At 51.9% G+C, this 23,082-nt stretch overlaps 5 protein-coding genes across 7 annotated transcripts in view; 3 read left to right on the top strand and 2 right to left on the bottom strand.

The window, feature by feature from the left end:
• Positions 1-1,971: 1,971 nt before the first annotated feature.
• On the bottom strand, positions 1,972-2,744 carry BOLA2B (bolA family member 2B). The gene is made up of 3 exons (XM_036280076.1): positions 2,573-2,744; positions 2,388-2,485; positions 1,972-2,105 (listed from the first exon to the last, which is right to left on the bottom strand). The coding sequence occupies exons 1-3, from the start codon at positions 2,633-2,635 to the stop codon at positions 2,006-2,008; spliced, it is 261 nt and encodes an 86-aa protein (XP_036135969.1). The 5' UTR covers positions 2,636-2,744; the 3' UTR covers positions 1,972-2,005.
• Positions 2,745-2,916: 172 nt separating this feature from the next.
• On the top strand, positions 2,917-6,721 carry SLX1A (SLX1 homolog A, structure-specific endonuclease subunit). The gene is made up of 6 exons (XM_036280052.1): positions 2,917-3,283; positions 3,800-3,851; positions 3,941-4,279; positions 6,144-6,271; positions 6,438-6,525; positions 6,599-6,721. Exons 1-6 carry the CDS (start codon positions 3,096-3,098, stop codon positions 6,626-6,628), a joined length of 825 nt encoding a protein of 274 aa, XP_036135945.1. The 5' UTR covers positions 2,917-3,095; the 3' UTR covers positions 6,629-6,721.
• A 912-nt stretch (positions 6,722-7,633) lies between these two features.
• LOC118642322 (sulfotransferase 1A1) lies at positions 7,634-10,851 on the top strand. The gene is made up of 8 exons (XM_036280046.1): positions 7,634-7,718; positions 8,454-8,635; positions 8,737-8,862; positions 8,952-9,046; positions 9,563-9,689; positions 9,782-9,876; positions 10,359-10,539; positions 10,668-10,851. Exons 2-8 carry the CDS (start codon positions 8,488-8,490, stop codon positions 10,778-10,780), a joined length of 885 nt encoding a protein of 294 aa, XP_036135939.1. The 5' UTR covers positions 7,634-7,718; positions 8,454-8,487; the 3' UTR covers positions 10,781-10,851.
• A 177-nt stretch (positions 10,852-11,028) lies between these two features.
• Positions 11,029-23,082, bottom strand: part of SGF29 (SAGA complex associated factor 29) — a 36,621-nt gene continuing 24,567 nt past the window's right edge. For all 3 annotated transcript variants that reach the window (XM_036280047.1, XM_036280049.1, XM_036280048.1), the window contains exons 3-10: positions 21,963-22,038; positions 21,242-21,314; positions 13,656-13,720; positions 12,580-12,709; positions 12,355-12,501; positions 12,175-12,210; positions 11,913-12,075; positions 11,029-11,225 (exon numbers count right to left, since the gene is read on the bottom strand). In XM_036280047.1, coding sequence (XP_036135940.1) covers positions 11,109-11,225; positions 11,913-12,075; positions 12,175-12,210; positions 12,355-12,501; positions 12,580-12,709; positions 13,656-13,720; positions 21,242-21,314; positions 21,963-22,038 — 807 coding nt within the window. In that variant the 3' untranslated portion in view covers positions 11,029-11,108. The remainder of the gene's footprint in view (positions 11,226-11,912; positions 12,076-12,174; positions 12,211-12,354; positions 12,502-12,579; positions 12,710-13,655; positions 13,721-21,241; positions 21,315-21,962; positions 22,039-23,082) is intronic.
• Positions 14,578-16,195, top strand: LOC118641512 (dynein light chain roadblock-type 2-like). The gene is made up of 2 exons (XM_036278782.1): positions 14,578-14,589; positions 15,869-16,195. The coding sequence occupies exons 1-2, from the start codon at positions 14,578-14,580 to the stop codon at positions 16,193-16,195; spliced, it is 339 nt and encodes a 112-aa protein (XP_036134675.1).

Here is a 23,082-nt window from a genome sequence, read left to right as displayed (position 1 = left end):
TGTAATTTTGCTACTGTTATGTCTTAGGCAACCCCTGTGAAAGGGTCATTCGACCCCCAAAGGGGTTGTGACCCACAGGTTGAGAACCACTGGATTAGACCAAAGCAACGGCCCAACCCTGGTTTACAGGTGAGGAAACTGAGGCACTAGTCGATGGGCTTGCTGAAGGGCAGGTCCTGAGTCATGTCTCGTCTCCCCTTCTAGGTTAGAGCCCTCCCTGTGCAGCTCTGCTGCCTCTTGTGCCCTTACAGTGGGTTCTGCCTGGGCCTGGCCTCTGAGAAAGGGATCTGAACAGACCTGTCAGGCCCTCTCATGTGGGGGCTTGGAAGTGGGTTCGATACCCAACTTAGCAGGTGACCGCCTGAACTGGGACACAGGCTATTAGAAATGGGTGTCCTGCCCTGGCCAGTTTGGCTCAGCGGTTAGAGTGTCGGCCTGCGGTCCAGAGAGACCCGGGTTCGGTTTCCGCTAAGGGCATGTACTTCAGTTGCAGTTTGTCCCCGGCCCTGGTTGGTCGTGCGGGTGGCAGCCACTCGATGTGTCCCTTCACATCGATGTTTCTCTCTCTCTCCCTCCCATTCTATCTGTACAAAAAATGGAAAAATACCCTCAGGTGAGGATTTAAAAAAAAAAAAAAAAAGAAAGAAATGGGTGTCCTGGCCACAGCAGGGTTTGGTTCCTACCACACCTTCTCCCTCTTCAGCATGCCAGAGAAAACCACCTAGGCAGAGAGCTGTGGGGCAGCCATAAATTGTCCATCTGCCCATTTCGGTCCCACCCTCTATGCAAGCCATGTTACCCTGGGCAAGTCACCTATTCCCAGGCCAGTTACCCATCGATACAACGGGGAGGGATACCACTACAACTGTGTGAACCCAGTGGGTGGATCCAATCGGGTGTAATAAGAGTCAGAAAATCTAGAGCCTGGGCCCGTTAGAGGTGATGTTCCTTCTCTGAACCGCGCCTGTACAATGGGGATGGGCCTTTCTGAGTGGACTTGTCACTAGCTCTCCTCCTGGCCCAGAATTGGAAAAAAGCTCAGAAAAGGATCCTGGAACCCAGAAGGGTTAATCTGCCATCACCATGACTTCCAGTTTTCCCAACTCATTCTCCCTCTGATAGGAACAAGAGTGAGGTGGGGTAGAAATAATGTAGAAGCCAAGAAACTGGCCTTGAAAACACAGAACAAGGTGGATGGGATGGCTAAAACCTGTGATTCATATTCCCAAAGAGCCCTGGCCCCAACTGTGTTTCGGGGACTTCATCAGTGCAAGGCCTTACCAATTCTAGCACTTGTGTTTAAGCTGGTACTAGAGGTATCATCTGTCCCAATTTTGTGGCTCAGGTTTGCCTTATTTTCCTGTTCTATCCCTATTCCTATGCTCTACCCACACCTCCATTCCTGAAAATCTCATGGTCTTCCCAAAGGCATCTGTGGCCACACTAAGCCCAGGGCTAAAATGTCATTGGATCTTCTCCAATGGGCCAAAAAGGCATCAACATTCCAGCAGTCGGAGAGCCCCTGCTGGGGTACCATGTCCCTCAGGGAACCTGCAGGGGCAGTGTGGAATCCTCCATTATGCTTCCGACAGTAGAGTGATGTTGGTGAGAGGAAAAGGTCTGGTAAATTGGCCAGCACCCTGAAACCCTGAGCACTTTCTCATCTGTGCATCTTGAAGGCTGGCAGAGGGCAGGGACACCCAGCAATGGCCAATACATAGGTGGGCTGGTTGGGTACGGTAGTACCCCTAGGAGTCTTCCAAGAATTACAGAAAAGGCCTGTGAGACCTGCCATGAAAGGGATTTTAAGAATCGAACTTTCACTTTATAAGTGGGGGCACAGAGGCCAGCATGTGGAGAGGGACTTGCCCAAGGTAAAACAATGGAGTGGCAGGGCAGGGAGATGCCAGGTCCTAGACAGTTTCAGTGCCCTTCCCGCACACAACACACCAACACAGAAGCTGTCCCTCGTTCATAATTTAATGGCTGTGCAGGTCCTCGTCCCTTATTTCTGACGTTCACGGGCCCACTGCTCTGGGGTCAGGGTTTTCTGCTCAAAGGCGTGGATGTGCGGGAGCTCTTCTGTTAGACACGCGTTCACCAGCCTGGGGGAGAGATGGGGTTAGGAAATGGCAGAAAGCTGGGTCACAGTTCCCAAGCTAGGTTGACCCAGGGGGCTGGAGGTGTTTCCAGGTCCTGGGAACAAGACAGATAGAGGGCCTAGGTCTCAATACTCCATACAGAGGCCGAGAAGGCGAATCCTTGGGGTCGTAGTCCACGGTGCCGGGCCGCACTGGCGGGGGTGAGGGAGTTGGGTTGCGGGCAGCGGCAGGGGGTGCGGTCCCGGAGCTGGGGCCGCGCGGAGCGAGGTGTTCCCCGGGCCTCACCGGTGTCTCTGGAGCAGCGGCTTCCCCTCGAACTTGGCCGACACCACCAGGACTCGGAAGCTGGACGCACAACGGTTCGGAGTCGTGTCCTCCACTTCCTATGGGGTAGAATCGTGTGGATGGTGCAAACCGCCCGCCCAGAAGCCCTTTCCCCTCGCTGGGCGAGTCCAGGGTGCTCCACTCACCACGTGCTCCGCCTCCAGGTCCCGCTGCAGCTTCTCCCGGAGGTACTCGGCGCTGAGTTCCATGGCAGCGGCCCAGCGACAGCAGCAGCAGCCCGGCCGGGGCAGAACCCCGGATCCCACGCCGGTCACACCACTTCCACCCTTGCCGGCGCCACTTCCGCTGAGGCCTCTACTTCCGCCCTTACTGAGGCGTCCGTAACCCCAGCACTTCCGCCCTCACGCAAGCCCAGCTTTCCAACCGTCCTGGGATCCCGCCAGTCAGCCAATCAGAGTCTGCACACGGACAGAATCGGCCCCAGCCGAAGCTAATTGGTGTTCGCCGCCTGCACAGCGGCCTGGGTTCCGTGGGCGGGTGTGGACACCCTAGCTCCAGACAGGAAAGGGTGCACGAACCCGCATTGCTGCAGCCTCTAGGATACTCGGAATCGCCCCCAAGTGCTTTTTCGTAGACAAGTATATTGCGGCCCTGGCAACCCAACCCTCCCCGAGGTCAGTGGCCGCAGCAATCAACCCACAAGTCCTGATGGGTCCCGCGGGAGGAGCGACGAGGCCCGGGCGCTTCTTCGGCGTCTACCTGCTCTATTGCCTGAATCCTCGGCACCGGGGCCGCGTCTACGTGGGGTTCACCGTCAACCCCGCACGTCGGGTTCAGCAGCACAACGGGGGCCGCAAAAAGGGCGGGGCTTGGCGGACCAGCGGGCGCGGGCCCTGGTAAGAGGGGGCGGGTCACTCAAGAGGAGGGCTTCAAGGAGGAGGCGGGGCCCGCGGGGGTGAGGTCAGGGCAGTGGGCGGGGCCGAGGGGGGCTGAGAAACTGATCTGGGGTGGCTAGAGACATGGTGGGCCTGTCTCAGGGAGGAGCCTGTGGGGAGGCGGAGCCCTGTGAGACTAGGCTGTGGTACTCAGAGGTGGGGCTAGGTAGGAAGAGGACTGATGATTTAGGCTCCGCGACAGGGGGGTGGTGAACAAGGCTGGGATGGAAGATAGAGTCTGGAAGGGAGAGGAACCGAGGGAAGCAATTAAGTCCCTGTGACGGGAGGCGGAGCCCTAAGCTGGCAGGTGCGAGGGACGGACCTCTAAGAATGGAGCAAGGCCTCGTGGACAAGGCTTGACGCCGCTGTGAGGACTCCACTCTTTGACAGGACTGAAGGAGAACCGTGGCGAGGGGAGTCGGCTTGACACGGGGTGGGGTGAAAGTTCACAGGCTGCGCCCTCCTTCTCTTCCCCAGGGAGATGGTGCTCATAGTACACGGCTTCCCTTCCGCCGTGGCCGCCCTTCGGGTAAGGAAGGAGACGGGGGGTGGCGGGAAGATGGGCTGGGGCTTGGGGCCCTCCCTGGGCGGCCCTGAAGCCCTTACTCCTGCCCGTAGTTCGAGTGGGCCTGGCAGCATCCACAGGCCTCGCGCCGCCTGGCACACGTGGCTCCACGCCTGCGCAGCGAGGCCACCTTCGCTTTCCACCTGCGCGTGCTGGCGCACATGCTGCGCGCGCCGCCCTGGGCTCGCCTCCCGCTCACCCTGCGCTGGCTGCGCGCGGACTTCCGCCAGGAGCTCTGCCCGCCACCCCCTCCGCACGTGCCGTTAGCCTTCGGGCCTCTGCCACCCCGGATTTTGACCTCCAGACGCCGTGCCAATCCATGTGCTGACGCCGAGTCCCAGCCGGACCAGGACTCTGAGGCCCCCTGCACCTTGTGCACGCGCTCGCTCCAGGTGAGAGGCTCCAGCTGTCTCCAGGTTGGGGCATGTCTGGAGTTCAGACGTCTTAGGATCAAGCTGTTTATTGAAGGATCGCACAGCCCACTGACATCCTTTGGCTGCTCTACTTTCATCTCTAAAATGATGACGATAGTACTTGTGGCCATTCCTCAGCATTAGTACCCTCCTGCTGGGTCCTGCTGGGGCCCTTGCCTTTCTCCTTTCGCTGGCAAGTTCTTCCCTAGACCTTCAGCCTTGATAAAATGCCATTTCTTCTCCACGAGGTCTTCCTTGGCTCTCTATCTAAAATTGCAACTTTATTGGTACTGCTTTCCTTTAAAAAATTTTTTTTCCCTTTATTGATTTGAGAGAGGAAGAGAAAGGGAGAGAGAATTAGAAACATCGATGAGAGGAAACATCTATTGACCGCCTCCTGCATGCCCCCCATTGGGGATTTGGCCCACCACCTGGGCATGTGGCTTGACCGGAATCAAACGGGTGACCTCTTGGTGCATGGTTCAATGCTCAACCACTGAGCCACACAAACTGGGCCTGCTTTCCTTTTTTTTTTTTTTTAATGTTTTTATTGATTTTAGAGAAAGGAATGGAGAGGGAGAGAGAAATATCCATCAGCTGCCTCCTGCAGGCCCCCTACTGTGGATGGAGCCCGAAACCCAGCATGTGCCCTGATGGAAATAGAACTAGCAACTTCTTGGTGCATGGGACAAGGCTCAACCAACTGAGCCACACCAGTCAGGGCTCTTTTTTTGTTTTGTTTTGTTTTTTAAAGCTTTAACACTTACTGTTTGACATGTCACTGTACAGTTGACCCTCGAACAACATGAGGGTTAGGGGTGCTGACCCAATGCAGTGCAAAAGCCATGTATAACTTTTTACTTCCCCCAAACAGCCCTCCATGGGTATCCATAGGGGATTGGTTCCAGTGCCTCCCTACCCCCTCGGATTTTCAAGTCCCTTATATAAGATGGTATAGAACAGCACATACAGTTGGCTCTCTGCATCTGTGGATTCCCAGCCCTGGATCAAAAATACTGTTTTTAATTTGTGGTTGGTTGAATCTGCAGATGCAAAACCCAAGGATACGGAGGGCCCGCTGTGTATTTATTGGAAAAAAAAATCCGTGTGTAAGTGGATACCTGCAGTTCAAACCCGTGTTTCTTCAAGGGTCAACTGTATTTTATTTTATTATCAGTCTCTCTCACCCCCCCATACTAAACTCCACAAGGGTAGTTCTTATTCAGTACTGAAGAACAGGGTCTGGTACAGAGCAGGTGTGGCAGATAAACAGTTAGTGTATTAACTGAGATGATAGGTCTGACTTCCACTCATAGTATTGTAAGTAAATTGAGAACAGCCAGATGCTGCCAAACCAGGGGAACACATTCTGAGAAATGTGTCCTTAGGTGAATTTGTGGTGTGAACCTCATAAAGTACACTTACACACAACTAGATGGAATAGCCTACTACATACGTGATGTTCTTCCATCATATATGTGGTGCCTTGTTGACTGAAACGTTATGTGGCATGTGACTGGACTTGCCGTTCGGAGATTCAGCAGCCTGCTTCAGATCACTTAGCCTGTAAGGAATTCTAGGTCTAGCTGCAGTGCCCACACTGTTGTAGAATCACTGCTAATACTCAGAGAAAATTGGCCAACTTAGTCCCTATGGGCAAGCATTTTAACCCCTCAATGCCTGTTTCCACATCTGTACCGTAATATACAAATAATAGTACGTGCCTCAGAGTTGTTTTATGCAAAGCCCTTGGAGCATTGTCTTGTCCATAGAAATTCTTTGTGAATGTTAGCTACGTAATTACTCCCCATTTCCTCTCTTCCCTGCCTGCCACCTCTGACAGGATGAAGAAGACCCTCTGTGTTGTCCCCACCCTGGCTGCTCCCTGAGGGCCCACATGATCTGCCTGGCAGATGAGTTCCTGCAGGAGGAGCCAGGGCAGCTTCTGCCCCTAGAGGGCCAATGCCCTGGGTGAGTCCAGCATCCCCACCCCAGCCTGGTTTACCTCTGGGAACACAGTGCCCAGTTGTCCAAGTCTAGGCCAAGGGCATCTGAGTCCTCATCTTGGCACCCAAGGCCTAATCTGGAGGCTTGTGATCCTGACTCTGTGTCTCCTACCAACTGCACCCCTTCGTAGCTGTAAGAACTCACTGCTGTGGGGAGACCTGATCTGGCTGTGCCGGATGGGCAATGAGGAGGAAGAGGAAGACTTAGAATTAGAAGAGGTGAGCGATGGTTTTGGGCTCTACCCCACCCTATCCCCTAGGCTGCCTTTGACCACCCTTTTCTTCTCCACAGGAACACTGGACAGACATGCTGGAGATCTGATCCTCAGCATCCCCACCCCTCCGCCCATTCCTTTTCTGTGCCACTCCCTTTGGGTCTGGGCAGTTTTTATTTGAGTATAATAAAAAGTTTGAGTTAAGGGTACCTTCTATTTGTGTGTGTGTGTGTGTGTAACTAGGAGGCAGAGGCCATGCCAGCCACTGGGGCCTGAGGAGAACGGAGGATGAGGGAAGGGCCACTGACCCGCACATGGACCCGCCTCCCCTCTGCTGGAGGCCCCTCTGCCTCAGCTTTCCGCAGCCTGCCTCTGAGGTCTCAGAACTTGAGGGCTTAGGAGACTCACACCCTTGACTCACCTCCAGTGCCCAACTTGACTTTGGACTTTAATCCAAATAGTAAGGACAAAGGCCAAGCTCCCTTCAAGCCCAGGGAAAGAAAAGCATTTTCTGGGGGCCGTTCTTCCACCATCCAAGTGAGGCCCCACGGGAACTGTGGACCGGGCTCTCAATGTTATGCGACTCCAGCGTTCTTGTTCTTTCCCATCCTCTGCTGCCTCAAAAACAGCCTGCTTAGCAGCGCCCTGTCCCAAACCCCGTCACCCAGCCCACCCATATCACTCTGGAATGTGGGTGCCCCCCCAACCCTTGGCATCTTCAGACTGGCCTGGAGCCACCCTCTCCCTCCACTCCGCTGTCCTCTAGACCAGGTGCATTTAGGAAAAGCTGTTGGCCTGCTTGCAGAGCTAGACTTTAGAGTGCAAGCCAGGAGCCAGGATTATAGCTAAAAACAAAAACAAACAAAAAAACCAAGAACAGAAAAGAAAACTATTAGGCCCCTTTGTCTAGAGTTGATCTTTTATTTTCTACACACTAAACCCACATCTTGGGTTTTCAGGCCAGTCTAATCTTGGCTCCAGCTGGGGCGCTAAGGAGGGTAGCAGAGAGGGACCCTCCCACTCCAAACTCCACCCTTGCCTCTGGAGGACAGCCAAAAAATCCCAGTGCTGGCTCCAGATCCCTCCTACTTTGGACCTATTAGACTTTCAGCTCGAAGCTGTTCTTCACTCACTGCACTGCACTCACGCAAAGCAACAGCACGAGACAGTCACTAGGCCAAGGTCTGGAGAAGTCAGGTGAGTGCTAGACCTCCCTCACCCTGCACTGTTATCTCCTATGGCTTGATCTCTCCATCTCTGCCTGTAATGACCCTGCATTTTCCCCATGGGAATCCCAGCTCAATCGGGAGGGAGTCTGTCCTTTCCCCATGGAAATCCCAGCTCAATCTGACACCAACTCCAACCTGGCCTTAATCCCTCTTCCCTCCTTTGCTGAGTCATCCCAATTTTGCTCATTCACACACCAGATTCTGCTCCCAAAACAAGCTCAATTGCTCAACTGTCTGTTTATCTCAGAGCCAAGATGGAATGTGGTTGAGCAAGTGGGGTCACAGGACCAGTTGCCTTTTGGGAGGTTTCTTCTGTATGTGAGGGGTCCAGGGAGCTCAAGGAGGGAAGGACTAGGAGGAGCCATGGGGCAGGTAATGAAAGCAAGAATACATGGCAGGTCCCAGAGTAGTTCTCTCAAGTTCACATTGAAATCTGGAGAGCTTCCAAAACCCGGGTATCTGTGGTCACACCACCAGAGCGAGTTAATTGGTTTGGGGTGTGGCCCGGGCACTGGGATTTTTAAATACTGCAGGTAAATCCAAGGTGCAGCCAGAGTTGTGGCTCACTGCACTAGATCTGGCTGGGAATCCAGTCCAGCATTCAACTAGCTCTGTGAGTGTGGGCAAGGTGCCCAGCCTCCCTCAGCCTGTTTCCTTATCTTAAAACAAACAGGAATTTAACAGATGTTGTAATGTTGTTAAGGGAGGTAAGCCCCACTTTGGCCCGACTCGGCAGCATGGAACTGGTCCAGGACACCTCCCGCCCACCACTGGAGTATGTGAAGGGGATCCCTCTCATCAAGTACTTTGCAGAGACAATTGGGCCACTGCAGAGCTTCCAACCCAGGCCTGATGACCTGCTCATCAGCACCTACCCCAAATCTGGTAGGTGATGAGGACTGCCCACCCCTCCTGGGCTGCAGTCCCCACCTTAGGCCAGCATGGGCGTGCCCTCAGCCCTGCTCACCTTCCCTTTTCCTCTCCAGGCACCACCTGGGTGAGTGAGATCCTGGACATGATCTACCAGGGTGGCGACTTGGAGAAATGTCGAAGGGGCTCCATCCTTACCCGGGTGCCCTTCCTTGAGTTCAAGGGTCCAGGGTGTCCCACAGGTGTGTGATGGGGTGCTGGGGACAAGTGAGGTGGAGGGAGGTAGGACCTGGGCTCCAGCTCACCAGACCTTTCCCTACCCATGACTTAGGTCTTGAGGTTCTGAAAGATACACCAGCCCCACGGCTCCTCAAGACACACTTGCCCCTGGCTCTGCTCCCCCAGGCCCTGCTGGATCAGGTCAAGGTGAGTGGCACAGGAAGCTAGAGAAAAGGGTTGCTGGGGCCATTCCAGCTTTGGCCTTATCTTCTGGGAAGGTGTCCTTACTTCAAGCCTGATCTCATCTTAAAGAGGGAGAGGTCCTCAACCTCATGCTCCAGTGAGGTCAGATGGCCAGTAAAAGGGAGACTTTGCAGGGCCTGGATGCTCACAGGCCTGTGGAGGAGGGGGCTGGAAGAAACTCTGCACACCTTGTTCCAAATCTGGGTATAGTGGCACCGAGAGGATTGGCTTAGTATAAGATACAGCTCCCGGGAGCAGCCAGGACTCTGGCGTCAGGACAGGGTTCAGATGCTAGCTCAGTCACACCCGTACCATGGACCTTGAGCAAGTCAGCTTCTAAGCTTGTTTACCTCTTGGCCAAACTAAGAGAGAACCTTCCCTGCAGGGATACTGTGAAGGGTGGAAGAACGCCTAGTGCCTGGTGTGCTGTGTGGTGATGACGCGGTGTGGGGGTGGGGGGGTGTCTTCCTGTCTCTCCAGGTGGTCTATGTTGCCCGAAATGCAAAGGACGTGGCTGTCTCTTTTTACCACTTCTACCGCATGGCCAAGGTGCACCCTGACCCTGGCACCTGGGACTGCTTCCTGGAGAAGTTCATGGCTGGGGAAGGTGGGCCGACTCTAGAGGAAGGAGGGGGTGGAGCTGAGGGGCAGCCAGTTAACTAACCAACCTCTGTTTGTGTGCCCTGCCCTTTCCCCCAGTGTCCTATGGGTCCTGGTACCAGCATGTGCAAGAGTGGTGGGAGCTGAGACACACCCACCCTGTTCTCTACCTCTTCTATGAGGACATAAAGGAGGTGAGACCACCTGTTACCACTTCCCTCTATGTTGCACGTGAGGTGGCAGGAGCCTCTTGGGGACCTGCCAAGGCCCTCTAAGCACCCCTTCCCTGTGGCAGACCCCACACTGGTTCTCCTAGACCCCCCACCTCACCTTCTCTGCCCAGAGCTTGTGCCCCCTGGACAGCACACCGTGCAGCTCTTATCTTCTGCGCCGAGTCCGTGCCGCGTGCAGCCACTGATCATCCATTTACTGCTTTTGCTTCTCCCTGGGGCCATGGTTATGCTGAGGACTGTCCCTGCCCTCACTCACAAGGAATCAGACACAGCTTATGAAAGATCACAGGCAGAAGGCAATGAGCTTTACCCCAAGAGTGCCAGAGTACAGAGGACCAGAGTCAAGCAGCAGGGTTGGAGGCAGCCATGAGATTAGAGAGGGGCCTCCCTTTTGTTTGTTCAGTGAACCCAAACCTCCACTGAAAGCCCTGGTGCTACTCCAGAACCCCAAAAGGGAGATTAAGAAGATCCTGGAGTTTGTGGGACGTTCCCTGTCAGAGGAGACTGTGGATCACATTGTGCAGCACACGTCATTCAAGGAGATGAAGAAGAACCCCATGGCTAACTACAGCAACATACCCATTGAAATCATGGACCACAGCATCTCCGCCTTCATGAGGAAAGGTGAGTGCCCTTCAGGATGGGCGTCTGGGGGCAAGGGCAGGAGCAGCGGCTTGAGCTGGCCCGAGCCACTTGGGGCCTCCCCTGTGGCCAGGACCTCTAGCCTCCCTCCTTCCCTCCCACCTCCCCAGGCATCATAGGGGACTGGAAAACCATGTTCACGGTGGCCCAGAATGAGCGCTTTGATGCCGACTACGCTCAGAAGATGGCAGGCTGCAGCCTGAAGTTCCGCTCGGAGCAGTGAGTGGTGTTCGTGGGAACCACTCCCACAAGGGAGACGTGTGAAAGCAGCCTGACAGCGGCCTCAAGAATAAATCCATTTTGTGTTGAGTGGAGTGAGTGCCTCTATTGGGAGCAAAGCAAACCTGAGCTACAAGAGAGTAAATGCCCACTGGGACCAAATGAGGCTCCCAGTTCCCCAACTTGCCCTATGTGGGGAGGGGTAAGAACAGTCTAGAAAACTAAAACTCAGGAGCCATGGGCCAAGGGGAAGAATATTTATTTGACCACATAATCTTTTGTTGCATTCCCCCAGAGAGGGTGGCAGGAGACTGCGAGCCTGTCAGCCTGCATCACTTTTTCTTGGGTTCCTTACAAGCCACCACGTACCTCTGGGCCACATTGAGGGGAGGGGAGTACCCATCTGCATAGGAAGTGTCTTCAAACAGGACCGAGTAGTCATCCTGGGGCTGCGGCAGGAGGCAGACAGGAGGGCTGGTCAGAAACCCCCAGGCACAGACCCCCCCAAGCCTAGACCAATAGGAACCTCTGGTGTGCGGGCTCCTAGCCTTTCCTGTCTCGTCTTCACTCGAGAAGTCTAGATGTTTGAACCCACTCCCTATGACTACAGAGTTCTCAGCAACAAAGTGCCGAGGACAGGGGATGCAGAGCAAGGCAAAGGGGACTCGCTACCTATACAGGCCACATCTGAAGGGGCTGTGGCCTTTCGGGGACTCTACATTAAGGGGAGGCAGGACAGCTCAGAGGGCAGCAGGCAGAAATCCTGGAGGAAGAGGGGAGAATAGTCTTTAAACTGCCATCACTGAGGGGTGACCACGGTGCCAGCAGCAGTGTCACAAACTTGAGGAAAAGCAAGGAAAGGGCAGTGGGGCAGGAGTCGGGGGCTGGGCCCTGAGCATGGCACTTCTGTCACAGGGTTCAGGCTCCCCATGTCAATGCGAAAGGGGTTAGACTAGAGGACACATTGCGGCTGCTCCACTCAGCAGGGGAGGGCGGCGCACAAGACCCTCCCAGCGCAAAGGGGCTGTAAGACGAGGACAAGAGAGGAAGGAAGTGGGAAGATGACCCCATGACCTGGCTGGTCAGCCTGGTGGTCCTGGAGTCATGGACGGTCTCTCCCACGGGGATTGCCTTACCCGTTGGGGGGGGGTGTGGATCAGGGCACGGTAGAAGCAGGTGGTCTGGGGATACAGAGCCAGCACGAGCTGCTCCTTCTGGAATAAGGCTTCGGGGTCCGTCTCAGGGTTGGCCTTCCACTGGGGCAGTGGGATGATACGTCGCCGGCTCAGGGTGTGTCTCCTGAAGGGGCGCTTAGGTCAACCCATGGCTTGGTGGGGCTTTCCCAGCAGCATGGCTGTCCCCAGGGTTCCCTTGCCCCTCCCTGGCCAGCACACTCACTCTTTGCCTTCTTCATCAATGTCATCGACCTCGTACCTGTGGGTGAGCAGAAGAACAGTGGATGCAGGAAGGTGCCCAGCCCAGGCCGGGGACCAAGGAGGGCAGGGAGGGGAAGTAGCCTAAGCAGCTGGCCCTTCACATGCCATCCCAGTTCCCGTAGGGCTGGGTGTGTCCACTCACTTGTTGGTGGCATGGCTGTAACTGACCACCTCGGCCAGGATCCACTGCTCATCCCCATCCACAGCCTTCACCCGGGCAGCCACCTTGTCTCCAGGTTTGGCCACGTAGTCCCCAGAGGCTGGAATGGCACCACAGAGTGGGGGTGGCCTGAGGGTAGAATACAGTAAAACAGTGTTAGTCCCAGCCTCTCCCTTACCAGCTCCCCCTCCCTGGGCCTGCCCTCACTTGTCACCAGGCTTCCCGATCCACAGCGGCAGGGTCATGGCTGACTGCTGAAGCAGAGTCATCAGCACCCCCCTGCGCATGGTCTTCCGAGGGGGCTCCGAATCATTGTACAGGCCCGCGATCTTGGCCGCTGTGGGAAGGAAGTGAGCCCCTGAGGCACCAGGGATGGGTGCCTGTCCCTAGGCCCTCCTAACATGCCTGCACTAAGCTACCAGAGCTCACCCCACCTCTCCAGTTAGCACCAAGGGCCCCGATGTGATCTCTGACCCTCCACGAGATGCCCATGCTGAGACACTGCAGGTGACACTAACAGGTGTTGAGACGGCAGTTGAGTGGATACCTTTGGGGGAAGGAACTAGAAAGGGCAAAAGGGGGATTCTGAGGTGCTGGTCAAGTTGTTTCTTGATCTGGGTGCCGGTTACATCCATTTGTTCAGTTAGTGAAAATTTTATTGAGCTGTATGTATGCTTACATGTATTTTCTATTAATACGTAGTAATTAAACAAAAAGTTAAAAGAACTATCAAATATGGCAGAGCCCTTACCTCCTCAGGCATGGCTCAACACCCAGTCAACTTCAAACCCAGCTGGCAGTGTGACAATTTCAATGAGCCAGGAGTTGCCCATTGTGGGTTCACTGAAAGGGCAGAGCTGGTGGGAAAGCAGTCTGCAGGGATTTGGAAGCCAGCACCCTGTGTAGACTCCATCTGAAAGGCTGGCTTCAAGACACCCCAGTGTGGCTCTCAGTAACAGCCAGGTTCTCACCACGGCAAGAAATGGGAGTGAGGGCAGTAGGAAGCTGGGGTGACTGCCCTAGGCAGTGGAGGAGGGACTGTGGCCAATCACTGTGGTCTGCAGAAGGAGAATGGGGAGGCCCTGCCTCTGAGCCTTGGGGATGACTTCTATTTCCTTCCCAGTCCCAGGCTGCCCTGGTGTGTCTCTGTCCAAACCCACGGATCCATTGATCACACCAGGCGGAGGTTACAGGCTCCCCACCGCAGAAGACATGACTGCTGCTCTCAGGAACCCTCACTCCTGGTCAGGGAACACCGCACTAACTTGACGTCTCTAACTCACCGATCCGCCTCTCTTCCAACAGAGACTTGATTTCCGCAATCTTATCTAGGGCTTTCCGGAGGATGCTGAGGGTGGGGAGAAGGGAAAGAAGAGGTCTGGATGGAGCACAAAGCAGAGGCTTCTCTTCTGGTTAAGAATGTAGACCAAGCTTCTTGCCAAAAACTATGAATCCTACACAGGTGGCTTTTGATCTTAAAAGCATAAAAAAACTGATGAGACAGGAGGAAGTAAAGGCCAAAAAACCTAAGAGGATCCTAGATAGGTAAGCAAGGCAGACAGCTGCCTTGCCTGAGTACATCTGACAAATCCTGAAGAAATGTTGCTGGGCATGGGTAGCTTCCAACAACCTCTTGAGATTTGGAACACAAGAAACACCTGGGGCCTGCCCACGGTGGGACATGTGAAAGGAGGCAATGCAGAGCACTGTGGGAGTTGCTGGCTCAGAGCAGGGCTTGGGGTGGAGGGAACTCATCCTTGAAAGACCGCTGCCCCAGGAACCTCTGCAGTTAGTTGATGGGGTTCCATACTGACTGCAGCCCAAGCAACCCGGCAGAAGCCAACACAAATCCTTGCCAGGGGAAGGCTTCTTCAGCCTAGACCTTGGGGAATCCTCTTCCCTAACACATATATGTAATGCTCACCTGAGGACATGCTTAGAGACAGGGAGAGGGAGAGAGAGAAACACCCACTGGTTGCCTTCCATACACTCCCTGACTGGGGACCGAACCCACAACCCAGGTATTTGCTCTGACTGCGAATCAAACTGCCAACCTTTCAGTGCACAGGATGATGCTCAGCCAACTGAGCCACTCTGGCCGGGCTCCCTAAAGCATATTTCAACATCAATAAGCAACAGACTCTATATGCTCACTTGGGCCAGTCTCCAGTCCATGCCACTAGCAAACCTTTAGTAAATGCCCACATGGTTCTGAAGGCCTGCATTCAGTAGGAGGGAGCTGAGGACACAGCAAATACAGGGTCACAGAAGGTGTCCCAGTGGGTGTCCCACAGGGTGTGACTTGTGGAATTCATCAGGCAGAGGCCAGAAGATGGGGTAGGGAGCAGCCAACAGCCTGCCCAGTATGCTCAGAGCATCAGCGTTAAGTGTGCTGGTCTAGGATGCAGGGAGGAGGCAGCCGGAGCCACTGCAGGTTTGTGAGCAGGGGCATGGGGCAATCAGGCATCCAGGAAAGCAGAGGAATAAAGACCAGGCCGAAGGGAACCTGAGTCTGATCATTGCTGCAGGGCCTATCTGGAGGACACGGGTTTACGTAGCATGTCCTAAGCTGTATTCTGTGAGATATTAATGGAGTGGTTCTCAACCTGAGCTGGACATCAGAATCCCCTGGGGAGCCTAAAAAAATCCCAATGTTTTAAGCAAGAATCATAAACAGATGCCAAAACTAGTGGGTCTGATATGAAGTGGGATATTTAGACAGTCTCAGAGTATCTCCCAGAAGATACGTATTGATGACACAATGGAAAATAGCAGTAACTTGACACAGGAGAAACCTGGAAGAGACCCCCTTAACCAATGGGACAGTGTCTTCTCATCTGATGCACCGAAGACATCACTTCCACGCTATTATTGCTCAAAGTATAAAACCTGAATCTAATCAAGGGAATGTCAGACAAACCATATTGAGGGGCATTCAACAAAATCATTGGCCTACGATCGTCAAAATATCAAACTCATGAAAGGTAAAGGCAGCCTGGGAATTGTTTCAGATGGAAGGAGACTGAAGACGTGTGATAACTAAATGCAATGGTAATCTGCACTAGAAAAAATTTCTTTAGCTACTAAGGAGATGAAATTTGAATAAGATCTGTAGATTAGTTAATAGTTTTATTTCAGTCCTGATTTTGAGAAATGTACCATGGTTACATAAAAGTATCCTTGGGCAAACAATAACAAACAATCAAACAAACGAGTCCTGGTCAGTCCCATGCACCAAAAGGTTGCTAACTTAATTCCTGGTTAGGGCACATGCCCAGGTTGCGGGCTCAATCCCAGGTAGGAAGTGTGCAGGAGGCAGCCAATTGATGTTTTGCTCTCTCATCAATGTTTCTCTCTCTTCCTCTCCCCTCTCTCTTTAAATTTAATTAAAAATTAAAAAAAAAAAAATGTCCTTGGGAACTTTGTAGAATCTCCATCGCTACCACCTGCAATTTTTCAGCAACTCAGAGCTCTTGAAAAATAATGACCACAAAAGAAAGTTCCCAATGGATTAAAAACACTGTCAGAGGTGGCGGAGACTCTAATGAGAACACAGAGCCATAAAGGGGTAATCAGAACAGTGGTCGTGGATGCAAAAGGTATTCTGATCCAAACCTTGGACAACTCAGCAATTCAATGTGCAGGTTTTCTTCCTCAGCTGACGATGCCAGCCAAGATCCTCAGAGCACCCTCACCTTTCTCGGGGGCGGATCGAGAACACGAAATCATGGTAGCTCCAGATAAGAAACACCTTCTGACTGGCATTCGGAATCCGTGTGAATGGCTCTGCTACAGCCACATCCTTCCTGTGACACTGGGTTGAACACACTTGACTCTTTAATGATTACTACAATTCTATTCCAATATAACTGATCTTTTGGGCATTCTTTTCTATTTTTGCATTTTAACTATTCTACATCTCTCATTTGGTCCCTTTAGAATGTAAAGTTGTGATTTAGCTATTAATAAAAAAATTCTAGTAAAAAAAAGGAATGTCCTTGTTTTTAGGAAATACTGACTGATGTATTTGGAGGTCAAGGGGCATCATGTCTGCAATGTAAAGGGTTCAGAAAAAAATGTATGTGTATATAAAGAACGATAAAGCAGATGTGATAAAATACTACATTTAAATACAAGTCTGAAATTATGTAAAAAATAAAAACTTAAATCAATATCAGTGTCCAAGCTCCACCCCTAATTAAACCAAAACCTTTAGGTGCAGCCAGACTTGAGAACCAGCATGTAAACATATTCCACTACCAAGCAAGTTTGTGAAATACTGAGTTAAAGAAATTGTTTGCAGAACTTAGCAGAGCCTTTGATACTTTAATTGGCATTGTGAATCTCCAGGAGAGGAATGTAATTCCATGTTCTAGAGATTCCCTGGCAGCAATGCTCAGGGATGGTGCCACCCCAAGCCTACTTCACCTGCGACAGCTAAGGAAGGCCTTCTTTCTGGCTGACATCCTGTCGAGTTCAGCCAAGCTCTAACCTTCCTCCTCCCAACCTCAGTACCTCCCTGCTGGCCAGTAGTAAGGGGCTAAAATGCTGTGCACCCTTTAAAATACTCCAATACTGCTGCATACAAATTCAGTGCCATTATTCGATCAGGGAGACATTGTACAAAGACAAGGGAAAAAAATAATTATTTTTGGGCCTTCTCTCTTGCTCAAATAGTTGGAGTTGTGTTTGCAAAGCTAGACACAAAGCAGCTAAGCCCAGGGCACAATCCAGGTGGAACTAGCAGGAGCTGCCTACCCATACCCTTGCCTCTGCCCACCTCCAGCAGAAGGAGCCTGCAGCAGCCCTGCTGCCTCGGCATGCCTCTGCCAGGACGCAGTGCGGCGGTGCTGCAACAGGAGGATCAGGGTAATAGACATTAGCTTCTCAGGCACATGGCTTCTGTGCCCAACTCTAGGTGGTCTGTGTCAGGGGTGAGGAGGGACAGCTGACACTCCTGCAATGTGTCAAGACCAAACACTCAGCAACATGGACCAACAGCCACGTTGCAGGTGCCCACCAGCAAGTGGTCTACTGCCCAGGCCCCAGTGCCTGGCTCGGAAAGATGGACTAGGCATTCACGCTCTCCTCCAGGCACTTGACATTTCAGCCCGTGAATCATTTGGCCCTTGGAGTAATAAAGTACGCCTGGCTGGTGTGGCTCAGTGGTTGAACATCAACCCATGCACCAAGAGGTCACTGGTTCGATTCCCAGTCTGGTTCAATTCCTGGTCAGGGCACATGCCCAGGCTGTGGGCCCAATCCTCAGTGGGGGGCATGCAGGAGGCGGTCAATCGATGTTCTCTCTCACTGATGTTTCTATCTCTCTCCCTCTCCCTTCCTCTCTCTCTAAAATCAATAAAAAGAAAAAAATTAAATTATACCTCTGCATGCACTGGTTTAGCCACTCCCTAAGCTACCTTCCCTAGCTGGCACACTGAGTGACTGAGGCTGTTACCCACTATCTCTAGTCAGTGTTACACACTATCCCCATGCCGCTCACTGTGCTCTTACAGAGAAATGCCTTTCAAACTAATGTTAGTAAATACCTTGTTCCCACCCGGCTACCTGTCTCCCACTGCAATATGGAAAGTGAGATATTTATATATATATATAATTTTAAATCCTCACTAGAGGATATGTTCTTATTGATTTTTAGAAAGAGAGGGAATGGGGGGCGGGGAACATCAATGTGAGAAACATGAATTGGTTGCTTCCCATTCATGCCCCGACCCAGGACTGAACCCACAACCTTTTGGTGCAAGGGACCATGCTCCACCTAGCTGAGCACCCAGCCAGGGTGGAAAGTGAGGTCTCGGAGCTTGTTTCCCTGTGACTCCTGCAGCCAGTATGCTACTTCAAGGCCTTTCTGACAGAGTGAGGATTGTTAAATGAAGAACAGGGACTCCTTTCCACTCTCTGAAGAGCAGGAGGAGGAAAAGCAGGTGGGCGGCAGCTGTGGCGCACACGGTAGAAAGAACACCACCACCTCTCAGGTCTCAGGAGTTGGGCTAGTTCCTAAAGCCGGCTCTTGGTGCCTCTCAAGTTTCCGGTCGGTCTTTTTCTTTTTTTCAATTCTCACCTGAGAACATTTTTTTGCATTTATTTTCAGATGGAGCAGGAGGAAGAGAGAGAGAAACATCCACGTGAGAGAGACACATCGAGTGGTTGCCACTCACCCGACCCCAACTGGGCGGGGACAAACTGCAACTGAGGTGCGTGCCCTTAGCGGGAACCGAGCCCGGGTCTCTCTGGTCTGCGGGCCCACGCTCTAACCGCTGAGCCAAACCGGCCAGGGCTTGGATGGTCTTAATTCACCTACTCAGAAAGGGAGCCGGTGCATGCTGCAGGCCTGGGCCAGTGCTGCAGGGGGCGTGACTGTGTGTCCTCCCCAGGCTGTGGCGTCCCCTGCAGGCAGGGCTGGCGTCCTTGCTACCTCACCTGTTCTTCCTTGCCCAGCACACACAGCATTAGGTGCTGGGGAAGCCTCACTCGGGGTTTAGCAATGAACACATGTGAGCTTGAGCGTCTGTAAAAATGAAACGCAGCAGAAGTGCAAGAAGTTGGGACCTGCAGTTATAAACCAAGCTTAGCTCTGGGTGAGTCAATGCCAGAGAAGAGCTCACACCAAAACTGTTTCAGAAGCTGTCACCTTACTTTGTCACCAGTTAAGCTGGGAAGAGACAGTTTGCCTTTTACCCTCAAATGAGCATGAAGTCACTCTGACTTATGCAAACCCAGATGATTGGGAAAGGGCCGGACTTTGGCCATATGAGAAATCTACAAATCGAAAGGTGGGGTGAGGAAGGGTGGGCTAGAGAGCCAAGAAGGCAATGCCTCCAATCAAATTCTCTGTCTCCTCCCCAAGTGGGCCCCACACTTTTGTTCTGCTCCCCAGCCTGGCATAGGGAGCCCTACCAGATCCCTCTGTCCAAGCTAAAAACCTTGGAGTCTTCAACTTCACTTCCAACTGGTCCTCAATTTGAACTCAGAAACTGTCCCAGAACTCACTCTTGTTTATCCATTCCCATTGCCACTGTCTTAGCCCAACTCCATCAGGATCTCTTACCTGGTCTCCTAACTAGCCTTCAATCTCACCCAGTCTCCCCTCCACGCAGCATCCAGGGTTTTTCTCCTGCTTTTACATCTCCATTGGCTCCCTATCACCTCCAGGATAAAGTCCAGGTACTGGAGGCCCTCCACATTTCTGCCCTCCCCTTCCCCAGCCATACTGGACTACTTCTTATTTCCCAAATGCACATGCCCCACAGGTTCTCCTCCATAGCCTTTGCACACTGTCCTCTCTGCCTTGTCTACTGATCCCCAACTCAAGCCTGTCCTCCTCTCTAAGGCCGTCCCAGATCCCCAAACACAGTGAGCCCCTTCTCTGCTGGCCCACCAACTACACTGTCCTCTAATCTTTCTTTTTTGGCTTGCTTGCCCTTGAAGGCAGGATCCTTGCATCCTTACTATCCTATGTCTCTATATGGGGACTGCCCAGTGCCAGGCGCCGGGTAGCACCAGTAAAGGTCTGCAGAATGACTGACAGCAGGCAAAGAATACATGGGACCACGAGCAAGGGGAAGAGAGGAGGACAGAAGAGCCCTGGAGCCTCCAGTAATCCTCAGGGTGCCAACTCTGGCGCATGGCTGTCACTGCATTGGGCCCTGCATATTAGCCACCATCCACATGTGCAAGGCAATGTAATGTAAACTGTAGGCTATGACTTGTTAGTGAGTCATAAAATTAGTTTCTTGGGTAATAAACAGCATTTAAAAAAGTAAATGAATCGATGTTTTCTCTCGTCGATGTTTCTATCTCTCCCCCTCTCACTTCCTCTCTCTCTAAAACCAATAAAAGTGGGGGAGAGTAGCCCTGGCCGGTTTGGCTCAGTGGTTACAGCATTGGTCCGCGGACCAGAGAGTCCTAAGTTCGGTTCCTGGGCACGTACCTTGGTTGCAGTTTGTCTCAGCCCCGATTGGGGTCATGTGGGTGTCAACCAGTAGATGTGTCTCTCTCACATCAATGTTTCTCTCTCTCTTTACCCCCTCTCTCCCTCCTGCTCTATCTGAAGATAAATGAAAAAAAAAAAAAAAATGTCCTCGGGGGAGGATAAAAAAGTAAATGAAACAGAACAGACTACATAATAGTAACAGTAAGAACTATAGTTCTTATTCCAATTCCATGATATATGTGCATATAAAATAAATGTGTACTGTGGAAAGGCATCGTTACACATGGTATTAAATATAGACTTCGGGTTTAAAAGTGGGCTTCCCCACTTACTATTTGTGACTTTTGGTAGATTATACAACTCTGGTGTTTCAGTTTCCTCATCTGTTAAATGGGGGTCACCCCCATTTTAGGGTTGCTCTAAGGGTTAAATGAAGTAAATATATAAAGTATTTGGAACATACCTGGCCACACAGAATTTTTATTGTTGTTATTATTATACCACAATAGAAGATGCACTTCCTAATGTGAGTTATGTTAGTCATAACAGTTTGAAAAATACTCATCTTTGGCACTTTATATACATAATCTCACTTATGTGGACAATTCTACAGGTAGTTATTATCCCCATTTTAATGATGGAGCAACTAAGTCTCCACTGAAGTGATTGCCCAAGGTAATGTGACTCGTAAAGGGCAGTGCTGGGACCTGACCCTGCCTTGCTGCCATCTATAAAACAGCAGGGTTAGGGGAGAGGGCGCCTAGAAGCGGGTTCTAGGGAAGGCGGCCCCACGGGAGAGGTTCATCGGTGGCAGGAAGGCAGGCTGGGGCCATGGTCTCCAGGTTCCTGCAGCCCAGAACCTGGGCAAGGCAGGGAGGTCAAGGGAGGTGATGGCCGGCGGCGGCTGGTACTCACTTGCACTCAGCCTCTGCATCGGCTTTGGCGGTTGTATAGAGGCCACGCAGCTTTGTCCGGTAATAGGGAGAGACTGCAGAGCAAGCACAGGGAGAAAGGTGTGGGCAAGGGGCAGCTGGCAGGAATGCGGCACTGCTTCCAGGACCAGAAGCAGACCTTGGGAGGCACAGAGAAGTCGCGCCCTGAGGCAGAAGCTTTACTGGCTCAGAAGTGCTCCCTGAGCTCCCACTTTCATATGGTACAAATGCCATCACTACGTCTGAGGCAGGACTTTCTCACCTTTGCCGTAGCATGATACACACAGAAAGTATTTCTCAGCACATGGGAAAACAGAAAACAATTCTCAAAGCTGCTCAGAGCTGGAAAGCACAGGGCCAGGAGGCTGGCCATCCGAGGGCCTCAGGACACCCCAGGAGGAAAGCGCTCTAAAAAACACCAGCTAATCAGGGTGCTTGTGTGCTCTACAGTGTTTCCCTAGATGCAGCCTCATTTCACTGACTTTCTAGTCCCTAGAGTTGGGGGATTTTAAGATTCCTTAGTGCTAGGCAGTCTCCTAAGGTCACCCAGCCTAAGGGAAACTGTCCCTCTGGCCTAAGGAACAGCTCATTTTGGGTTATGCAGATACATGCAAAAGTCCCTTTGGAAAAGGATAGCAGCCAGTTTCCAGTCTGGGCCCACACCCACTTCTCATCCGCCTTCTCTCCTGAGCCCAGCTACTCACTCTTGTTCTCTGTCTGCATTCGCTCGTGGGTCTTCTGGATGTTCACTAGGTTGTGTTCACTCCTCGAACGCTCTTCCTGCAAAGAGGTCAACAAGATAGAAGGAAGGCCCTTCATCCTGCTGGGGCACCCTGTACCCTAGGCCAGAGGCCCATAAACATGGTCCTCATTTTCTAGATCCAAACTCAGGACCAGTTCAAAAGGATTCCCCCCCCTTACTAATGCAAAAGCATTACAAAAGGCATTGATGTTAAATCATAAACTATAGATTTAATGACTCTCCTTCATCAGAAAAGACAAAATGATCTATAGATTTAATACAATCCCCATCAAAATTCCAGCTGACTTCTTTGCAGAAATTGACAAGCTTATTCTAAAATTCATATGGAAATTCAAGTAACCCAGAATAGCCAAAACAAGCTTGAAAAAGAAAAACAGAAACATTGGATGACTCACATTTCCTGATTTCCAAATTTACTACAAAGCTACAGTTGTCAAAGCTATAGGTGTGATGTTGGTATATAGAGCAACGGACTAGAGCTGAGAGTCCAGAAATTAACACGTACATCTATGACCAATTCACCTGGGGAAGAGGATGGGGAAGGATGCTGGTACAATTCTTCCCTACATCAGTGGTCCTGGGACCACAGCTGCAACTGAAGGTGCCAGAAACAGGGACAAGTCCCAGAATTTCTAAGTGCCTGGCAAAATGGAGTTAATGGTGAGCACAGCTATACTGCCCAGTGGGTGAAATGGCCCACCAGTTCTGTACCTATGTGACCCTATCCTACATGAATGGGAATGGCAGAGCAGGGGGTGGGAAGGAGACAGGACATGACTCCTGCTAGACTAACATTGATGCTGCAATCTGGACCAGCACAGTGGTTGAACCTAACATCCTTTCAAGGGTGTAAAAGTTTGGGTAAAAAAAAAAAAATCAATGACAAATGAAGAGAAGGAGAAAGAGCAGCTGAGGGTAAAAGAATGAATGGGTTATGCAATGCTGTAAATTCAATATTATATTAATACCTCAAGATAGACTCAGTAAGAGATTACTATTGGCTCTTAACTCAGATGCCCAGAAGGGTGAAGCCGTATATTTGCCAACACCACTCCTGCTTT

The sequence above is a fragment of the Molossus molossus genome, unplaced genomic scaffold, assembly GCF_014108415.1.
Source record: "Molossus molossus isolate mMolMol1 unplaced genomic scaffold, mMolMol1.p scaffold_m16_p_3, whole genome shotgun sequence".
In the NCBI taxonomy this organism is placed as follows: domain Eukaryota; kingdom Metazoa; phylum Chordata; class Mammalia; order Chiroptera; family Molossidae; genus Molossus; species Molossus molossus.
The sequence above is the reverse complement of the archived record's forward strand: the minus strand, read 5'-3'. Positions and strand labels throughout refer to the sequence as shown.